This window comes from Hippopotamus amphibius, chromosome X, assembly GCF_030028045.1.
Source record: "Hippopotamus amphibius kiboko isolate mHipAmp2 chromosome X, mHipAmp2.hap2, whole genome shotgun sequence".
NCBI lineage: Eukaryota > Metazoa > Chordata > Mammalia > Artiodactyla > Hippopotamidae > Hippopotamus > Hippopotamus amphibius.
The window spans coordinates 99572573-99594341 of NC_080203.1; the positions used below are offsets into that span (position 1 = coordinate 99572573).

Below are 21769 nucleotides of genomic sequence, written 5' to 3' on the forward strand. Positions count from 1 at the left end.
TCTAGTTCAGGGAAACAGATACTGATCACTGAGCATAAATAAGTCAACTGTACAGTAGATTAGAAGGTGAAAAGAACTAAGGAAAAAAAGAGAGCAGCCAAAGAGGTAGGGACTGCTGGAGAAGGGGTTACAATTTTAAATCGGGTGAGCAAGCAGATTGCATCGAGAAGTTGACATTTAGCAAAGACTCACAGGAGACAGAGTGGGCTAACTGACATCAAAGGGGGAGGGTTCTGGGTAAAGAACAGCCAGTACAAAGGCACTAAGGCAGGAGCATAAGTGGCCTATTTGAGCAAGAGCAAGGAGGCCAGTATGGCTGAGGAAAAGTGAGCAAAGGGGAGAGTGGATAGTAGACGAGGTTAGAGAGGAAAGGAGGGGAGGGACTTTGACTTTCACTCTGACAGAAATGAGGATTCACCAGAGAGTTTTGAACAAAGATGGACTATGATATAACTTTCCACAGTAACAGGAGTACATTGCTTTGTTGGTAATAGTTGAATACAGGCTCAAGGGTGGAACTTGGGAAACAGGAGATGGTCCTGCCTGGCAGGGCAAGAGTGGTAGCAAGGAGGTGGTAAAAAAGTAGATTCCAGATATATTTGAAGGTTGTGTCAACAGGATTTGCTAATATAATTTCAGTAACTTAGGCAACCCAAAGTAGTTTCATTCAGGGCCTTATTATAGGGGGTTTCCAATGTAGTAATCTTTAATAACAATACAACTTTAATAACAATGCATTTCACACAGCTAATAATTTAAAATTTCACCTGATGTGTTATTACTATTCTTGTTAATAACAACTAATTTTGCAGCCTAGTAGCTTTTCTTCACATTCAGATATTTTATATTCAATGACGTGTCTGTATATAGATTTCTTCTGTATATAGGTTTTGGTTTCTGTAATTTCTCTCAGTTTTCTTCCCTTATACTTAGTAAAGAAAATAGAAGACCATTGCAACATTCCATTCCTTTGAGAAAAATTTAGATTATTTAATCATCTGTTTCAGCTAGCCAAGAATCTTCTCATTTTCTCCCTTGTTCAGGTTCTCTCTCTCTCTCTCTTCCCCCGCCTTCCTCCCGCCCCCCAAGTTCTTGGTATTGATCCAAAAACATTCGGTTTCCCAAAGTTCCTAGCATTATATTAATAATACTTTTTTCTTTACTTGGTAGGCATTTCTTTTTGAAATCATAATACCTGAGCCTAGAAGGGTTTGGTTATATCAGGCTAGATTTGAGTATATGGTGCCATGTGACCTGTAGTGGAAACTGCTTGCTTTCAAGAAGCAGTTTCACATGAGATTGTGTAAAAAATAATTGTATAATCCTTTGAAATTTGGGAAGGTGTGTCATCACAGCATCTCCCAATAGCCACGCACATTTGGCGGGGAGCAGTGGCGGGGGGGGGGGTACTTTGTTGTTGGAGGCTGTCCTATGTGTTCTTGCCTCTACCTAGCCTATATCCACTAGATGCCAATAGCATTTCCCCCCAATCGTGACACTCAAAAATGTCTCCAGACATTGCCAAATGTCCCCTGGGGCACAAAAATCATCCCCGGTTGTGACCACTGTCATAATGTTACATTTCTCATGTTTTGACTGCCTACAAGCATTAATTAAGGCATGTATGCAAATTTCTATTTTTTTCTGTCATCTTCCCTTTTATTCCTCTTTTTCTTGTGAAAGGATGTAGAAACTTTCATTATTATGTTTCAGTGTTTTCTTCTCACCTCTAAATTAAAAGTACTTTAGAAAGAAATAGTACAGTTTTCGAGGTAAACGCAACTCCTGGCTCCTTGCCTGCCTTCATTGGCTCTGTTAAGAGTGAGAGTTGAAATTTTCTTGTCTCTCCTGACTCCCAGAGACAGTCTTACAAAGCATCACCTGGGCGTGGAGAGACAAGCAAGCCGTAGATCTTTCTGTGGCTCTGACCTACTGACGTACTATTTTAATAAGCAAAGTTGAAGTTAAGCAGCTTCTTTGAGAGCAAACGGCTATACACACAATCACTTTCTATTCTGAATAGGGCCTGTGCCCAGGAGGTTTGGGGGCTCTGCTTTTAGTTCTCAGAACTGCAAAACCCCAATCTCACAGCCGCTCAGCCAGGAGCCTCCGCCCAAGCATTTCTGTGTGTGCTTCCTTTAAATGGTTTTCCTTGCTAACCCGTGAACATGCCTGGCTGCTCTCTGGTCCCCTTCTAGTATCAGTTCTCCTTTCACCAGCCTAGGGCCAGACTTCATTATAAATGGTGTTCATCACATCACACTAGTTGCCATAGCACTGTGTACGTCTTATGGTATTTCTTCCTCTATTGCTCTCGACCTTTCTTTTACATCTCTTTACCACAACTCCCAAAAGTCTCTTGTGTTTATATAAAACATTGAAATTCTCCTTAAAATGAAAACTTACTTATTCTATTCTTTATTATAATAAGCACACAGGCTTACCTTCTGCGTTACTTTTGTAAGGTTGTTGTGAGCATAATGTACATATTCAGCTTGAACATGGGGTTTTAATACTTAGAAATACAAGATAAATTTAAGATGATCTCGCTTCTCTTTTTCCACCCACCCCCCCTTCAAAAAAAATCAACTCCTTGATTTGAAAAGAAAGACTGTTTCTTTTGCTTATTCGATATCAATCCTTTCACTGTTCCTTTCCTTCTGAGCCAGTGGTAACAAGCATGCATGATACAGCCAGAGCATTTGTGCTGTCAGGTATAAAACCTTTCTAGCTGTAGTAACTCTTGCCACTGATATCAGCTCACTTTGATATTGGGGGCAGTCAGAGAAGGTTCATGGCATTAGGCTGCAGGATTGAAGTACTTAGCAAATTACCAGTGTCCCTCTGTGCTCCCTTTGTGGTTTGCCAAGCAAGACTTCCTTTCAGCTTGTCTTCACACATTTGTTCATAACAACTCCCACCCTGCAGAGTGCAAAGCCAAGGGTGGGCTGCAGCCGTCCTTACCAAATCAGAACAGGGTTGACATTGCAGGGGAACAAAACTTGCCACCCCAAGAATGTGTCTCTCTGGCTTGAAGATTTTTGGGGGGCTGGTTGTTTTTAAGAAACAAAAGACTCAGGAAGTCTGTCTTTTTACATCCCCCTTAACTGCCTGAAAGAATTTAAAGGGCCTGGTCCAGGAAGAACACTATCACCAGAGATGTCTGCAAAGAATATGAGCTAGGTGTGGTGGGGGAGCTCAGCAGGCTGGGGAGACCAGAGTCCTCTCTGTGTCCCATTGTCTCTGCATGGAGTACCAAGCACTTTACCAAATATTTGTTTTTCTATCTCCATGTGAATTGCCTTCCTCCCCTTTGAAGTCCCAAACCCCCACCTCCTTCTCTTTCTCTCAGATGGCAGTAAGTTCCAATTGCCCAGTTTGTCCTTGGGCCTCATATTCCTATGGAACCCTCATAAGTACCTAATTTAATTGGTTTTTTCTCCTGTTAATCTGTCTCATGTCAATTTAACTCTTAGACCAGCCAGGAGAACCTACAGAGGTAGAGGAAAATTTTTTCCTTCTCCAACATCTTCCGCTTCTACCCACGGAATAGAAACTCACTTCCAGGTTGAGTGGTCCATTCTTAATTTTGCTGGTCTAATCTTAATAGTACGTGTTCCTGATTAATAGTTTGCAAGTTGCCTTGATGAGAGTGTATATATGAAAGGATAGATGGGGAAATAAATATTTGTCATGCCTGTTAAGATGTAATCTTGTTGATTTTTAAGTCAAAGTTTGGGCTTTCTGAAATTGTGTTTGACTATAACTCACAGACGCATTAAAAACATTATTATTTTTTTTTTTTTTGAAATTCACACTTTAAAGTTAGGGTAAATTTAGAAAGTGATACCTTATATAAAATATTTGCCATGACATTAAATAGGCAGTTCTTCAATTACACAGAAAATTGAATATAATTTACAATCACCTATTCATGAAAGCATCCATGGTGTAAAGATAAACATGGTGATTAGTAAGCTCAGTACAGAGAAAACAAAAGTTTTCCATCAGAATGAGTAACTTGAGAAATTGTGTATCTCTTTTCTTGCCTTTTTTAAATGTAGGAAACTACTTTGGTGTAATATCTTTTATCTTTTATTTAAATAGTGGTGATATAAAGTGATTTTCTAATAATGATTTTTAGAAGTTACATATATCTTTAAAACTCCTAAGTGCAGTGAGGTGTAATACAGTATTGCTTATGTTAAATGAAAACTATTGATCATCTTTTCAATTCCTCTTAGTCTAATGAGTTTTGGTTTTAAAACTTACGTAAGAATAAAAGTATTGCTGTAGCTGTGGAGAAACCTGGATGTCTTGGGAAGTCTCCTGGTCGACTTTGAGTTATTATGTGATTCTCATGTCTTTGAAATTACTAGTTTGGACACCCCTGTTTACAGCCAGCACTTAGGGAGTCACCTGGAGTTCCCAGGTCTTCCTTTGTCTCTGCAAATTAAAAATAATCAACCAGAAATAAGATCGCTGCTATAATAGTTGTATACTGTAAATATTCAAAGGTAGTATGTTTTTTTTCAGATGTTTCTCTGAACATTTTCTTCTCTAAGTTAAACATTGAAGTAAAAAAGGAGAAAAAATATTTACTGTTTTCTATTCTTTTTTAGTGAAAATTACACAGATGTGTTTTAAAAACCTCTAGTGATTTTGAACACATGGCTCTTGGGGAATCTGTATAGTAAATTGTTTCTGCATTTTAAATTCTAGAACGAAACATGCTATGATATTAAAGGCTTAGAAGTGCTATGTGAACTTTAAACTTTTTGAGCACTGAATAAATTACCACGTAGAGAATAAATGAGTCTTTAAGCAGCCTCTAACGAAGTAGCAGGTTACAGTTAAGGTTTATTCAACTTCAGTTTTATTCAGCTGTTTATGTTTGGTTCTTATCTGAGCAGAGAGAATGCAAGTACCATAAGAGTAGAAATAGAAAATAGACTAAAGCTCCAAAGGTGCTTATGATCTCTTTAGGAAAACACACATTCTTTTTTATTTTTAATTATAATGTATATAATACAGAATAGAGCCATCATCATTTGTCTTACTGACAAGATTACATGGAAGAAAGAAATGACCATTAAGAAAGGTTTACTCTTTAAATATTTACTTAGATATTGGAGAAAATTTAGGTGACTTGTTTAACTATACACTTCAGTTTTTTTCATCAGTAAAGTGGCATCCATTAGCATTGTGATGGTCAGAATAATACATGTGAAGCATTTATGCAGGGTGCCTGGCACAATAGCAAGTGCTTAATAAATGATAGCTACTCATAATAGTAACATCATCAGGTTTAATGACAGTACCTGTGAATTACATAGTATTTTTTCATTCTACAAATGAAGAAATTAACACTTAAAGAGGGTGATTTGCCTAAGATTGTCCAGCTAAATAAGAGGTGGAACTAGGATTGAATCTAGAAACTCTAACTCCAGAGACCAGTCTCGCAACGATGATACTATTATACTGCCTATCATTCATTCATTTCACAGAAACTAATTGAACATATTTACATGCTAGGTACTGTTTGTCATTAATAAAACTATTTATATTGAATACAGAGGAAAATATACAAAATGTGATGAAGATCAGTATATAATGACATTATATTCATTTTTATTTTGACAAAGCCTAAGCCAAATATTTAAGCATATTTATAAATAACATCTACTTAATAAATACTGGAATCAGTGAATATTGCTTCCCCCAGGATCATGAACCAGACACCAAATAAATAACGTGTTTATAAAACCTTGGATTTTTGCAGTATATTATTCATACATTTAGATAGGACCTAAATGAGGAAATTTCTTATTCACTTTTTTCTTTTACTCATTTTTAAAGTTGCCAACAAGATATTACCCATAGACGGACCCTTGTGTTCTAACTACTAGAAAGTAGAAAAGTCATAAACCATTTGCTTCTTTATCCTATAGTTATCTTTTGATTAGAAGTATTGTCTTTTGACTAGAAGCATCCATGGTTGAGTTTAAACAGAAAATGGTCTGTTGGTTTCATATGCAGTGGGATCCTTTCAGTATGCTTCACTTTGCCTCTGTAAGTCTCTACCATCTCAACTTTGACTATAAGTACTGTAAAGTGAGTTTTTTGTTTGTTTTAAAAAACCAAAGAGGTTTTCTTGGTGCCTATTATCAACCAAGCTATGACCTGTTAACTATGTAGTTTAGGGTCCCTAATAGAGTCGTATGAACACTTTTCTGTTTGGTGGTGTTTTCCATTCAGAAATCAACCAGAGGATTGTATATGTGGTGAATCCAATTTTGTAAAGAGATTATATAGTGTCTTCTTGAATGTTTTATCTAAAAAAAGAAATATAATGGGGTCTGTGCTACTTCTGGCTGATGCAAGACAGGTGAGGATGTTTTTTATTTCGATTAAATAATTCAGTTGCTGACAGTCCTCTCTTTGGTGTAGAACAAAAAAGATGGGTTTATAAATGCTATATGGAAGAAAGCAAACTATTAGTAGAATCTGGATGACCAAAAGGTGCCTTTTCACAGAGCTATAAGTCAAATCTTTCTCTGTAATGGATGTACAGGTCCTTATTTTTCTCAGATGGTTGACAAAAGAGTAATATGATGTTAGTACGACTAAAAATGAAAATCCTATAAATGTGGTTCCAATGAGGCCTGCAATCTGAGAGATCTTGGCTCCTAATTCCGTCTGCCGATTGTAGCACAGGGTCTCTTCTCCTTCTGTAGCCTCTACAACTGAGTAGTATATGATAATTGGAATAATTATGCCTAGAACAACTACCCATATGTAAACGCATAGTTTTCTAGCAAAGTTGGGCTGGCGAAATTTTTTCAGTAACTGGCCATAAAATATTTTCTCATAGCACGAAGTGGTCTCTTGTGTGGAATCCTTTTTCATTAAGGTAGCATAGCGGCTTATGGCAATCCAACTTAAAATTAAGAGGCTGACAAACATACTTACATGCATGGATAGAGTTCCCAAAAAATTGACCATCCTGCATTGTACAGATTGATATTCCCATTGAAAACCTTTCAGGAAATACATACCCATGAAAGGCATGGCACTGCACACAAGTAAGTTTGCAGTCACAAGATGTGCTAGGTAGATGTGTGTTGATGTTTTCTTGGCTATTTTTGTTAAAAATATCCACTGAGAGAGAGAATTTCCAAAAAGACCAATGATACAAAGGAAGGTATAAATGATCGGTAAAGCCATGGAAGAGATCATGGATGGTTGAATACATGTTGAATTGTTACTCATTTATATCAGAGTTCCTTGTATTTTGCCACAGGAGCTAGAACAGAATTGCAGATATTTTATATTAAAATTATAGGTGGTATTTCAGCTGAATAGTTTTTTTTAACGCATTGGATAAAATAAAATAGTAACAGAAATGTATTGGATGGAAAGGGAAAGTATAGATGCTTTCTCACCTTTTCTAATCACGATTGTCCAATTAAAACAAAAGCAAGTTGATTATTGTGGGTGATGCCTTTGTCTAAAAAACAAAATTTGATAGAAATAGTTAAATGCATGAGATTTATTATTTTATACTAGAGAAATTTATAATTCTTATATTAGATTTTAAGGCAGTTTGTAAATGACAATTGATTTTGCCCTAGAAAGGTAATTTTTAAAAATTTAAGATACATGCAAACAATACCGACTAGCCAAAGGAAAGTGTTGCAGAAGTGTTTTGTGGCCATGTTAATAAAAGACTGATTTTTAATTACCGTCTTAATTGTACATAAATAGTTTTCAAAATGGTGTCTTTTCATGGTTAGGTTAAAGAACTTCTCTATAACCTAATACTATTAGAAGAGTCACTTTTCATATTTCAGAAGTAAACAACTCTACATAAACACTCAGGCAAGATCCTGAATTGAACAGAAGGAAAGTGTAGTGACCAAGGATAGACATCAGAATCCCAGGGTCCTTACCAAATGGCATCGGTAATTTCTTATTTCAAATATTTAATGCTAATCTATCATACTTCAAAAAAAATTTAGTTTAAGATTCTGTGTCAAAACTGTAGGTTGCTATTGCTTGTTGGTTAGAGCGCCCTCATGTGTCTTCGTGTGTAATTTAATATCTTGGTTTCTTCAGTGTAGTTTTTGTTTTAGAAAATACTTTAATCACAGTATAAATGCAGGTGTGATTTTGCTTTTTTATGTCTTATTTTTAAATATTTCTTGCCTCAAAACGTACACATACAAACTCCTTTTCATTCTTATTTTTCTCATTCCTTTATTTCTTTCAGGTGGAAGTAAGAAAAGTTTTTGGATTCTGGTCAAATAAAAATCATGAGCTCTATTCAGAATGTGCTTCATTTCTCTGTGTTTTTTACCATACCTTTCTAAGTACCACATTCTTCACTCTTATAATCCAGAGTAAGGATTCTCAATCTTTTTCTCAATCATTCTCTCTTTTGATAAACACAAAAGTTTTTACTATACACTGCCTTCTGAGATTCTTATATGCCCCTAGCCCCTCAGGAATATTTTACTCTCGACCCCTCTTCAGAATCATGATTATATTTTTTGCATCTTCGATTATAAAAATAAGGATTTTTCCCAAAATATACCATTATAATTTTGAAATAACTTTTTAAACCAATCTTCACCCAAAGGATTGAAAGCTTGAGTATCCTAGGTTCAAGTACTAAGGTCCTTAAGGTCTGCCAGTGTCTTTATCGTTTTATTTTGTTGCTTTGCAATTTTTATTTAGAAAACAGTCCATATGCTTCAGAGTAAGTTTGTATCCAAATCCAGTACAGCCTGACAAATTGAGACAGAGAGTGAAATTAGCCAGTTTATTTCTTAAGAAAAAATTATCTGATCAAAGTAGATTTTTATATTATATAAGGAATGGAGCTTCCTTTTAATGATGTTAAAGAAAAACACTAGCCCCTGTCTTGTGTAGATAATGCATTATGTACTAAAATCTGTAAAGGTGGTGCTTCTGTATTAATGGATAGTATTCCTTTTTAAAAAAAAAGTAAACCACCACATAGAGGATCGGCTATCTCATATTATTCATTACCATTGCCTTGTTTTCCTATTTCGCACTAGCAAATGCTTCAGAACAGAAGAGAGGTAAAAAGACTTTCACAGAAGCTAGCTTTATCAGACAGATGACACTGAGACTCTGTAGGAACCTTCACCATAACAAACGACAACTAGTTGACCATCTTTAGCTTCCCAAACATCAAACTTGTATCTATTATGTACCTCTCCTTTAAAAGTAAAGTTTGATTATGAAACTGCTAGATAATTTTTTCTAAAATTTATAAAATACTTAAGAAATCAAATAACAATCACATGTTATATATACAGAATTGCTCTCTAGAAAGTGTGTACAAGTCTGCATTCCCCTCAGCAGAATGTCTGTCTTGAATCACTCCTTTAACACTGTGGCTCCGCTAATTTGACAGATGAAAGAAGTCTACAATTCTAACTTTCGTTATTAACGATTATCTACATAATTAATTTGCTGAGCTTTCTTAATGATCAGTTTTCAAAATTTAAATATTTTAGTCTTGTTGGAGTTTCTGTAGAGTTAACTTTTAAGCTAAAAGTGAGTGATCAGTCTTACCTGTGTGAGTAGTTTACGCCAACCAAAGCTCTGCTGTTCAGGATGGTGATGCTAAATTTCAAGATTTAAAATTCTCTGATCATCACTCTTCCATTATCTTTCAGTTTTAGTCAGTGTGAATAGATTCTTGCATGACACTGACTACAGTGGGAAGAAAAGGCAATTAAACAGAGTATTGAAGAAATTCAATAGTTAACGGTAAATGTAGCAACTCCCTTCTCAAAAAAAAAGACTCATTTCTCTATTTCTATAGTGGGAGGAAGTTGGTGGACAATATATATACTGTGCTTCCTTATGATTATTTCATGAACTGGTTACACCTCATTTAGCTTCATTAGCATGCTTGGCAGAAGTTAAGTTCAAAGTTTTAATCCCCACGGCTAGTTAGTTTTGTACAATACAGTGGTAGAGGGAACCACTCCATAGTAACCCAATAAAATATTGGTGCAGACTTGTCTGTAAAATCGTTTGTTGATGACTTATTTGCAATTCAGCTTTATTGTGAATAAAGGGAAACAAAATTCAAAGTTTTCTTACTTGTAGCAGATTACTGGAATCAAATATCATAGAGCTGGGGGATAAAGAAGTGAGGCCCAGAGCAGTACACTGTAAGCACAGACTACACTCAGGGGTTTAGGTCTCATCTTGGTTAACTAATGAACTAACTGATTCTACTTCAAATTGTCCTGTGCTGCCTGCATTCAGATTCAGAGTAGTACATTGTTTGGAGCATTTCGTAATGAATTTGAGGAATCCTGGAAAGTGCCAGAATCTGAAGACCATATATGCCTCAAATGAAATTAATAGTTATGTTACAGTATAAAGAATTGTGAAACCAATTTTAAGTATGGGATTGTTGAATCAGTCTATGAACTGTTAACTAAACAAAAGCTAAGTGTGTACTTCTGAGGAGCCAGGCCTGCGTCACACATTACCCTTCCTTGGATAGTTAAACCAGTGGGAGTCTGAGAATGGGAACTGAAATCTAATTTCATCAAGCTCAAGCTCTTTAGTTATCAGTAAATCTTCATTTAAAATTAAACATACTTTGCCACTTCTGGTAACCCCTGACGCTTATCTTGTTTCTTGTTGTTTGCATAAATTCTTCCTAATGTTTGCTAATACTTCCTCTAAAACAAAAGTGAGGACTATCTGAGTGTCTGGACTTTGTTCTGCTGTTATTCATCTTTGCAGTGCTTGCCATCATTTAATTAAGAACAGTGACTCATCCAGGGGTACATGGCCATTGATTGCAGAGTAATTTGGCCTCTGGAATTCCTATCATCTTTACTTCAACAACTTTTCATGTTCCAGGAAGAAATTATTTAGAACAAAAAAAACAGTTTGAAATAATTTAGAGAAGAAGGAATGGAAAAGGAATCCTGTTTATAAGTGATAGAAAAATAATTTTAGTATTACCTGTTTGAGGCTTAAGCACCTTCAGTCCAAGAAAAAAGAATGTCCCTACTCTTCACAACTTATCTTCCATTGTCCGCAAAGTCAGTAGACGATACCATCACTGCTTCAGTGAGTCAAGCCAGAAACCTAGGAATCATCCTTTCCTCTCTTTCCTTCACATCTCACATCCAATCAATTGCTGCTACTGCAGCTTCTGCCACCACCACTACCTCCACCACCACCAGTATTAGCCACATTTAGTGAAAGCCTGTTATATGTCAGGCATCCTGTTATGTGCTTTGCATGCATGTCTTATTTAATTTTTACAATGCCCTGTGAAATAAATACAATGAAATAAATATCTTCATTTTAAAGGTGAGGAAAACTGAACCTCAGAAAAGTTCCGTAAGTTGCCCAAGGTCATGCAGCCATCTGTCCTCACAGAGCAGGTGATTGAAGAGAACAAGGCCATAGTTGCAATGCCTGTTTTCGATCTAGCCTCTAAAGTCAACACTGTCACTTCTGTAGTATTCTGCTGGTCCCCCAAAGCCAGCAGTGATTCAGGGTGGGAGGGATAAATATCAGGAGGTGATGGGCATTGGGAGCCATCTTGGAAGCCGGCTACCACAGATGTTAATCAACCATTGAACCAAGGAAGAGTCAGAAGTACTGCCTAAAATGATGGTCAGATGACTGATAATTTATTGGGCAAGAATGCCTGGACAGGTGTAATTTTCACCATTTCTTCCTCTATTTTGATTTTTTTTTTTTAGTGCTCTCTAGTTTTCTTAAACAGTTCATTTCACAAATATTTATTGGAGTTCCTGTTGTGTTTCTAGTGGCATGGGGAGGTCACAGAAGAAGTATGTTAACCATAAGTTAATTTAGGGTCTCTGGAAATTCAAGAGCGATTCCACAGTAAGCCAAGAATTCAGATTAATATGTGACGTGTGGTACAGACTTTAAGTGCTCTATGAATTAGAAAGGGAGAAAACGAAATCAGTGTGATTCTTACAGGCCAAAGGAACCGAAAGGAAAGAGAATGCATGGTGAGCAGCAATCCTGTGCCAGTACTAGGCAGAGCATTTTACATATAAGAGCCCTAGCAACGGGCAGTGGTAGCCCCATTTTACACATGAGGAAATTGAGTCTCAAAGACATTAAATAGCATGCTGAAGGCGACACAACTACTAAATTAACATCAAGGTACATGTTTGTTTTTTTTCAGCCTCACCCTCTACCTTAGCAGAAATTACAGGTTTTTCTCTAGTCAATAAGGGTACCTTATGGTAAGTAAACTGGAATCGAGTTTTGAATACTTGTAATTTCATTCAGACAGGGTTTCTAGGCTCTGAGGTAGCAGAATTGACTGAAAGAACTCAAGCCCAATTTTCTTCTTTCTTTGAAAAACTTTGGACTTCATTAAACTAATTTTTATCCCATCAATAACAGTATAAATTCTTTATGATTTAAGTGATTTTGAGATCCCTAGTTGAAATATAAGGAAATTTTTATTTATATTTTTCTAAGATACTAGGAAGTATTATTGCAATTGGTAAAAGGTGTAAATGTCAGAGAGTACAGGATTAACAGAAATACAACTTATCAGGCAGAAATTTCAGGAATTGCAAGTTCTCTATAAAAGTGGCCCCTTGGACTTTTCTCATTTAGGTCACCTGTAGTTTTCTTTGGTTCTCATTCATCTTTCCCATACTTCTCTTCAAAGTTCTGCTTCTGTTTCCAAGTCTAAATGCTCTTGCCTAACCATTCTAATTACTTCCTATATCATCTGCCAAATACTGGTTTCCTAAGTGTTCTGCTCTGACCCTTGTGATTTACTCCCTGAGGTGTTAGAGTAGTTCCCCAGAGTGTAAGTCCTGCCTTGTATGAAGTTTCCTGCTTTTGAGATGTTTGAGGTTCAAAGGGCAGGCATGCTGTAATTTATTTTGACAATCCACGGTGAGCTGTATTCAGCAGAGGTGCATGAAAGCTTTCCTGACGGATTATTGGGGTTAGGATAGGGTCTCTTTTCAACTCACCTCAGAGCCAGAACCCAGAAGATACAGGACAGCTCAGTCATACCTGAACCACCGTGCTTCAACTAGACAGTTATTTTGGGCTACCTGAGCTAGTGTCTTCTAAAATGACAACAGTTGGCCTTTTAAGCACTCTCTCTGACCCGTCAGAAGCTCAGGGCATTGGGAGGCTGGTGTGCAGGAACAGAAGACATGCCTTATGTAGTCCACATTAGAACTTCACATTCAAAAGATAATTATTTCTTCAAGGGGGGTGTGGAGGGGGAGGGGCAGTGGAAGCCTTTATCCAGTTCATTGTACACCCGAGCTAGTAGTTACCTTTAGGAGTGAAATAGAGACCTGTTACTCAAAGCTGTGGTTTGTTCAAGGCTCTCTGAGCCCCCCGCTCTCTTCAGGATGTGGTGTCTGGCCACAGCCCTGTGTCTATCTCCAGTTGCACAGTGCTCAGGCCCTCGCTGTCTACCACGAGCAGCTATAATCATGGCCGTCCTACCCTTAATCAGGGTGTGAAGATCCTCTACTTGCTGCTACAAGCTGGTTTCTCAGCAAACCATGGGAGTATTTCCCTCAAGAACTATTAAAAAACAGCAGGAATTAGAGTCCAAAGTTTGTAAATTTATAATGGCACAGAAAAGTGAATAGCTTTGTAAGAAAGGTCTAATGACAAAACGTAAATGGACCTGCGAATCACAGTTTCACTATACTCGCCTTTGGCCTTTGTCTTTCCATATAAACTTGAATGCAATGGATAGATGCCGCCTTTTAGAAGTGCACACCATAGAAACATAGTGGCAGTCGCAGATGGGAAATTAGCAGGTTTAGGGAAAGGAAAACTTTAGCATTGGATTAGATGAGGCAAAGATATTTTTGAGGACAGTCAAATTTTGAATTTCAACATCTTTGAGTCAGTCAAGTTTGGTTCATATCATGCTTCAGAACCTGTTTTTTTTTTTTTTCAGGTTCTTTGAAAAGCCAAAAGTAGATTAAAATTTCTGAAAATGAAATTAAATTTCATTTAATTGTTAAGATATTTAATTGATATCTCTGAGATGGATACCATTATTACTATCATTTTCTAGATGAGAAGATTTAGGTCGGTAAAGGATAAATAACTTGTTGATTGTAACATAACTGGTATATTGTAGGGCCTATATTTGAACCTAGGTAGCATGACTTCAGATCCCATATTCTTAGCTACTACCAGAATCTGGATTATTGTTTTAGATAAAGGTGACCAAGTATCCCCGGTGACCAAAAATATATCAGTTTTCAATCTGGAAACATATTAATTGCGGCCAACTTTCCATTGTACTGGTACTTTTTCCCTTTGTAATTGATAAGTAATCTGAGGGTCATATTTTTAGACTCTCTGAATATATTTTTTTGTCCTTTCACCTAGTGGATTTTAGCATTCATTGATGATCCTTGCCTGAATCATTTCATATATTGTTGGTTGTGTCTTCATAGTGTTTTGACAGAGATATATTAGACTTGAAATGGTCATTTCAAGGTATCACTCTAAACAAGTATTGGTATTTTATTAGATAGTTCTCAAATTGTACTGTATATGGTATTGTTTCTACTGTTACTATGTGGTCTCTTCTTCCTCCATCAAAAAGCCAGCCTAAAATATATTGCTTTAATAAACCTGCAAATAAAAGATTGAAGCCAGGAAAAATAAGTTCTCTGGAGTTCCATATCGCCAGAAGTATCTGATAGCGAAAATTGGAAAGAAGAAACCAGTTAAATTTTAACACAGAAAAAGTCTGTAGAAAATCATTTCTTTGGCAATGCTTTGACCAGCAGAGGGCAATCTATTACCAGCCCTAGTTAAACGTTAAACCTCTTGCTGTTAAAGGCTGAAGCATAAGCTGCCCGCCTTGTACTATTTTCCAGCTAGAAACTTAAAACAATTTAAAAGTTTAGTTTTTTTAAGCCCTAACAAAATGATAAACTTCTTTATTTTGGTAGCTGAAGAACACTTTAAACGTGATAAAATAAAAGTAATTGTATGGATGGTGGATTTCTGTCCTTAAGCTGAAAACCCATTGACACTCATCTGCCTTTAATAGGCTATGTCCTTTGGAGGTTTTATTTTGTTTTGTACTAGTGATTATCACAAGAGTCACCTTTGTAAAATCATTCACAACTGCAGTTATCCTAGTGGTAAAAACAAAGCCTGACATTTTAGTATGTGAAAGTTTTTCTCATATCTTTAGTTTTTCTTAACTTTTTTTTTTAATCATAGCAATTCGTGGACATAGTTTTTAAAAGTCAAATAATACTAAAAGACTTGTAATGAAAACATGTCATGTCTATTAACAAATGTGATTTAAAGTGTATTTTACCTAATGAAGAAAGCACAGGACAAATCACCTTTATCCTCCACTGTAGTCACTTCTTCCTGTCAACTTAAACTATGCAGATCCCTTCCTTTTAAGAGACCACCTAACCAGTTGCCTCATCGTGCAGCATATGCTTGCTTTTATGTCTAAAAACCCATGGTTCATTACTAAATCTTCAATAACCGTGCCACTCCCCACTCTGCAGCGCTTTGGAAAATAAATATCTCTCCCCCTCTTTCACACCCAGACACACACACACACCCAGACACACACACACACACCCAGACACACACACACACACACCCAGACACACACACACCTTTTAAGCAAGATAATTCGAGGCATTGTCTTTTTGTTGATGAAATTACTATATTTGTTGTCACCTTTTTAGAAATTAATGGTACACATACTTTTCATTCAGTTTTATGTGTGTCATTTACCTATTGCTGCACACCAAACCAGACTTTGTGGCTTATGACAGCAACCATTTGTTCATTCTCAATCCTGCGATTTGTTCTGGGCTCAGGCAGGCAGGTCCTCTGTCAGTCTCACCTGCAGCTTCTTAGATATCTGGTAGCTCAGCTGAGGCTGGATGGTCCATGATAGCCTCACTCATGTCTAGATCCTCAGCTGAGATGGTTGTGCAGGCTGAGTATCTCTCTCCATGTGATTTTTCATCCTGGGTTTATTTACACTGTGATGGTCTCAGGGTTCCAGGAGCACAAAACTGGAAGCTGCAGGGCCTCCTAAGGCCTTGCTCAGATGTCATACAATGTCTACCACGTTTTATTGGTCAAAGCAAGTCACCATACCTGCTTCGGTTCAAGAGGTGGGCAAAGACTCTACTTCTGGATGGGAAGAGCTGCAGAGAATTTTAATCTACCATATTTGCTTTAATGTGCTTGCAACAGCAATGTTTTAACTAGATTTTTGTATTTTTTCCTCAAAATACAGTAAATCGGCTCTTCCTTTGAGATTAATATAGCATGTGTACCTCAGCAATGTCTCCATTGCTTCTTCGATAACATCCAAAAAGAAAAATTGTTTACTTTGCAAAGGGATACCCACTGCGCCTCACTTTGGTCTTGGAGCTGTCATTTTCTTTTGATTATTTCTTGTATTAAAAGGTGTATTGAAAGTATCAGGAATCCATGCTGTTTCCTTTGTACTTTTTATCATCTGTAAATAGCCCTTTTCTATTTCCAGAACTAATCTAGCTTTTCAGTAAAACAAGAAGAAAATCTGTTTCTGCTCATCTGATCCTAAGAACTGAATAATTACTTGATGTCTCCAATACTAGAGCCTAAAGGAATATAGAGAGATGATTAGTCTAACTTGTATCCTTTAGTAGCTTTTCCCCCTACCACGCTAGGTTGTACTTATTACTGGAGGTGTAGTTATTTGCAGAATCACAAATGCCAACTATCAGAGCATGAGACCCTCATTTACTTATTTAGCTGACTCCTCTTGCTACTTGCCACATATATTTGGAACTCTATAATCAGTCCGCACAAGAGCTGACCCTGTGTGTTCCAGTGTTTTTCAAGTCTCACTGGCCACAAAGGGGAACTGAATATGAACATGCATGCAAACCTCATCAGTTCCCTTTGCAACCAGCTGAAAGTTGTTTTTAATATAGCGGAAACAGTGTTTTTCTTTTGAGTACAAACCAAATTTCCACCCAAATAATGAAGCATTTCTGCTTCGGACAGATCAGGGGACACATAAGGGGACACTAAATTGTCAGAAAGGCAATTAAAAGAGAAAGTCAGAAAGTAAAGAGAGAAAACTGAACTGGGGACAAGAAAGAGGTGCTGCTGAGTACAGGAAAGGGAAGAAACAGAGGAGGTGGTATTGAGGGTACTAGAAGATCTTGGTGATAGAAGATGAGAAGAGGCAGGAAACATAGAAAGGAAATGTGTATAACAGGAAAGAGCCTGTAACAGCATTGCCAGCAGTGTTAAAGGAAAGCATTAAGATCTTTTAGTCCAGAAGTTTGCCATTGGATAAAATTTGAAAATATCATGTCAGAGTGATTACCATTCCCACCTGAGTTTATACTGTTGAGCCAGTTTTACAGCGAAGGTGCCTTGTCCCCATTTCAGGATGCAATGCGGTAACCTGTTTGACCACTGATTACACATAACAAAGCCAAGTATCAGTAAGAAAGCAAAGAAATAAGCACCTAACATAACAAATGTCACAAAACTCCCAGAATCCATCAACTTATTTTAGAGTTTAAACAATCACTTTAGCAGTAAGTATTAATGAATGCCTGTGAGCAAGGGACATGGGACAAATGTGCTACAAAAGAAGATTCTGGGAAACTGCTTGGGGACCATTGAGCATACAGCAAGCAGCCCCCTTCCTCTGCCCCCCAGCCACACACATCTGAATAGCCCTGAGGGCATGACTGTATGGGCACTACATGACATGATGGAGCAACAAGATCACAGGTGGCCCCTGGTTGCCACTCATTATTAAGGCACTGAATGTTCTGTAAGACCCAAAACTTTTGTTAAAGGAATCTAAAGAACATCTAATCCAAACTATTAAATGCTCAAAATTCTTTGCTGCCTTCCCAGCCTGCTGAGGATCCATACTATACTGAAATAGTTCTACTAGCAAATAACTCACTTGCTTTCTATTCCATTTGAGATCTGCAGTTAGAAAAGCCTCTTATACAGTCTGGTGAAACATGCTGCTTGCAGCTCCCATCCTTCAGTGGTCCTTTCTGCTTGCCCTCTGAGGCTACACACACACACACTTTTGCTCTAATGCCTTTCTTTTAGTCTTCTGCTTTAAGGCTAAATAATTCCATTCTTTCAAACTGTCCCTCTTCTGGCATCCTCTCCTCTTCCACTTGCTCAAGTTTTAGAGTATGGTCTGACTAGTGCAAAACAGCGTGGGTCTGCTGCAGCTCATGTCCTGGACATTGCTGTTATTAGTGAAAGCTAAAGTTAAATTACCCTTTATGAGTGCTTTCCTCACCTCATTTGGTCCAGGTCAGCTTCTCCTGTGGATCTTCCTAGTTCTGATGTTTATCTTCAGCTTCTGACCATTCCATTTATATATTTCCCCTGTTTGTCTTTTGGCATTTGAGTATTTCAGTAACATATTGAATGTTTCCTAATGGTCAAGAACATTTATTCACTCATTTAGTCTTCATAACACTATGAGTTAGGTATTCCTATTATTATTGTTTTCTCAGTAGAGGAAAGAGAGCTTGTGCAAGGCTACATAGTAGGTGGTGGAGCCAGAAATTGAACCCAGGCAGTCTGGTTGCAGCAGCTGCCCTATTAACCTCTCTGTTGTGCTGCCTCTCAGTTCATTATTTAATGTTTAATGTCACTAGGCTAAGAAGACCTATTGGATCCAGCCCAACCATAATCCTTGCCATGGCTTTACCTGTGGGTTGATAATACTCCTGGCCCATTGGTTAAGACTCTTCCCCTGGACTCTTGACTGGATGGGCAATACCAGCATCTTCCCAGTCTCCACCCACCTTTTTCTTCCAAGTTTCCCTCACTTACCTGCCTGTGAATTACCAATTCCTTCTTTAAATATGTTGATACATTTAACAGGTCAACTCCTGGTCTAAGAGTCCTTCTATCACTTTAAAATCATTTGTGTATCTGTACTACTTAGATGTTTGAATTTTGTAGGTTTAACTTAGAAAATATTTTTGTTCTCAGGGGACACCTCATTTGCACTCCTATGTACTGTACTATTTCTGACTGAAATGCCAAGCTGTCTAATTATAAGATAATTTCATCTGCAAATTCTTTAGCTTAGTCCTTGAGAGGTGTGTATATTTCAAAAGGCCAGAGTTCATCTAGACTTATTGATGAGAAAATGTCGTCCTTTCCTCATGATGTCTGGCAAAAGAAACCATAAGCAAAGTAAAAGACAAGTCCCATACTGGTAGAAGTTGTTTGCAACCCATACAAAGAACAAAAGATTAGTATACAGACTACATAAAGAATTATTTCAACAATTTGAAAGAAAAAGAATAAAAGCAACTCATTAAAGGGAAAAAGGGGAAACGGTGTAGGTATGAAGAAACGTGAATGGGCAAAAGAAAAAAAAAGAAAAAGAAACAGGTGATACTGCTCCATTTCACTCGTGATCAGGGAAGTGCAAATTCAAACCACGGGGAAATGCCATTTCATACCTCCCAGATTGGCAAAACCTAGTAAATCTGATAAAACCAATCATTGGTGAGGATGTGGGTAGAGGAATTCTTATCGTACTAGTGGTGGGGTAGGTGAAGATGTTTATACTCTTTGCAATCAAGCATTTCTACTTCTAGGTGTCAGCCATAGAAAAATTCAACACATGCACAAAGGAGACTTCACTTGAGTGTGGTTTCTAATAGTGAACAGGTGGAAACCACCTAAAGGCCCACTGTTAGGAGAAATGGAGAATTAAGCTGTTGTTTATTCTCATAGTAATACACTATGCATCTGTGAAAACGAATGATTGGGATCTGCATGTATCAACATAAACATAATTTGAGTAAAAAAAGTTATAAGAGGATGTATTAGTAAGATACTATTTGTGTAAATTTTAAAAACAAAAACTAATGCATGTTGTTATTCATGCCACTTACATATAATAGAATAAACATGTACATCAAAATGATATACACTAACTTTAGGCAAGAGGCTACCTCAGGATGAGCTTTTAGTATATCTTCTTGGATTATGCATAGGTGCAAGAGAACAATTAAGCAAATAGGGCCAAAACATTAACACCTGCACAATTTGGTGATGGGTGCTTAGCTGCCTGTTATGTGGTATTTTCACTTTTTTGTATGTTTGAAATATTTTATACCTAAAAATTGATTATACGTGGAATTACCAAACCAGAGTATAACTGTTAACAGTTAGCTGTGGCTTCTGGAATAACTTGCATGGCTTACTAAAGCAAAAAGAGATGCTGTGCATCATCAATACTTGTATCCAAACCACAATTAGAAACCTTTTCCAAAGCTCATCTTTTTTATATATAAATTTATTTATTTATGTGTTGGCTGTGTTGGGTCTTTTTTGCTGTGCATGGGGTTTCTTTTAGTTGTGGTGAGTGGGGTCTACTCTTCGTTGTGGTGCACGGGCTCCTCACTGCCGTAAGCCACTCTTGTTGTGGAGCATGGGCTCTCGGCGCGTGGGCTTCAGTAGTTGTGGCACATGGGCTCAATAGTTGTGGTTCACGGGCTCTAGAGCACAGGCTCAATAGTTGTGGCACACGGGCTTAGCTGCTCCACGGCATGAGGGATCTTCCTGGAGCAGGGATGGAACCCATGTCCCCTGCATTGGCAGGTGGATTCTTAACCACTGCGCCATCTAGGAAGTCCCGAAGCTCATCTTATAATGGTTCTTTATGCATTTCCTGGGCTAGAAGCAAAATTAATAAGGGTGAGATGCTCTAATTTGATTTCTTTTTTCCCTCCTTCTATTCAACCTGTTTGCTTTTTGTATTGCTTTATTGTCTGTGTTTCAGGCAGAGCTTTCACAGGGTGTACAAGTGTGTGATAGCTAGAAAACTAGTTCTTTAAGATTTTGGTCTTTTGACATCACACAATTTGGTGAGTAATAAGCAGAATTTTTTGCCCTAAGTATATATTGATGCCCATTTATGGTTTTTTTTTTTTAAACAAAAGACATCTCAGTAATTATCATTGTGCTTGGGCAGAATAAAATGAAAGCGAAAAACAGTGTCTTAACAGAGACGATGCCTATGGAATAAAAGTCTACCAACTTGCATCCCTTCATATGTAAAATACAGAAAATACTTCAATCACAATGCAGTGAGGATTAAATGATAATAATGCATGTCAAGCACCCAGCACAGTAAAAGGTACTTGAATATATTTTACTTTGCTTCCCATTCCCTTGCATGTAAACTTGAAGGGGGGAAATATGAGGCAAAATAGAAGCTTAGGACAAACCTAGCACTTCCTTTTTACCTCTGAGTCTATTTGTTACCACCACGCGACCAGTCTTCCACCTCTTATTTTGAAAACCAGACTGAACTGAGGCACTATAGCAACCACTTATAGGAATGTGTTCTCAGTTGGGCCATGTAGCTATGAAAAAGGACACTGCATCATCCGTCGTGAGAGTTGCTATCTCATCTGAGTTGACATAATTCAGATTATATTCTGAGATTCAAATGCTTTCTTCTGATCAAAAATACAAGTTTCTTTAGAAGTTTATGGTGTCTGTTGGTACCTGACATAAAAGACTCTCCAGTAAATGTCATATCTGTTGTGAATGTTTTTCTCACTTTGTGCTTTTGCTTTTATTTTTGTTTATGGTTTTTGACAAAAAAAAATAGTCTACTTTTAAAAGTCAAATCTATGCATCTTTCCCTATGGCTATT

At 37.3% G+C, this 21769-nt stretch overlaps 2 protein-coding genes across 11 annotated transcripts in view; one reads left to right on the forward strand and one right to left on the reverse strand.

The window, feature by feature from the left end:
* CASK (calcium/calmodulin dependent serine protein kinase) overlaps nt 1–21769 on the forward strand; it is a 354245-nt gene that overhangs the window by 185727 nt on the left and 146749 nt on the right. The window lies entirely within an intron of this gene.
* GPR82 (G protein-coupled receptor 82) lies at nt 6262–7272 on the reverse strand. Its single transcript, XM_057717518.1, has one exon. It carries the CDS (start codon nt 7270–7272, stop codon nt 6262–6264), a length of 1011 nt encoding a protein of 336 aa, XP_057573501.1.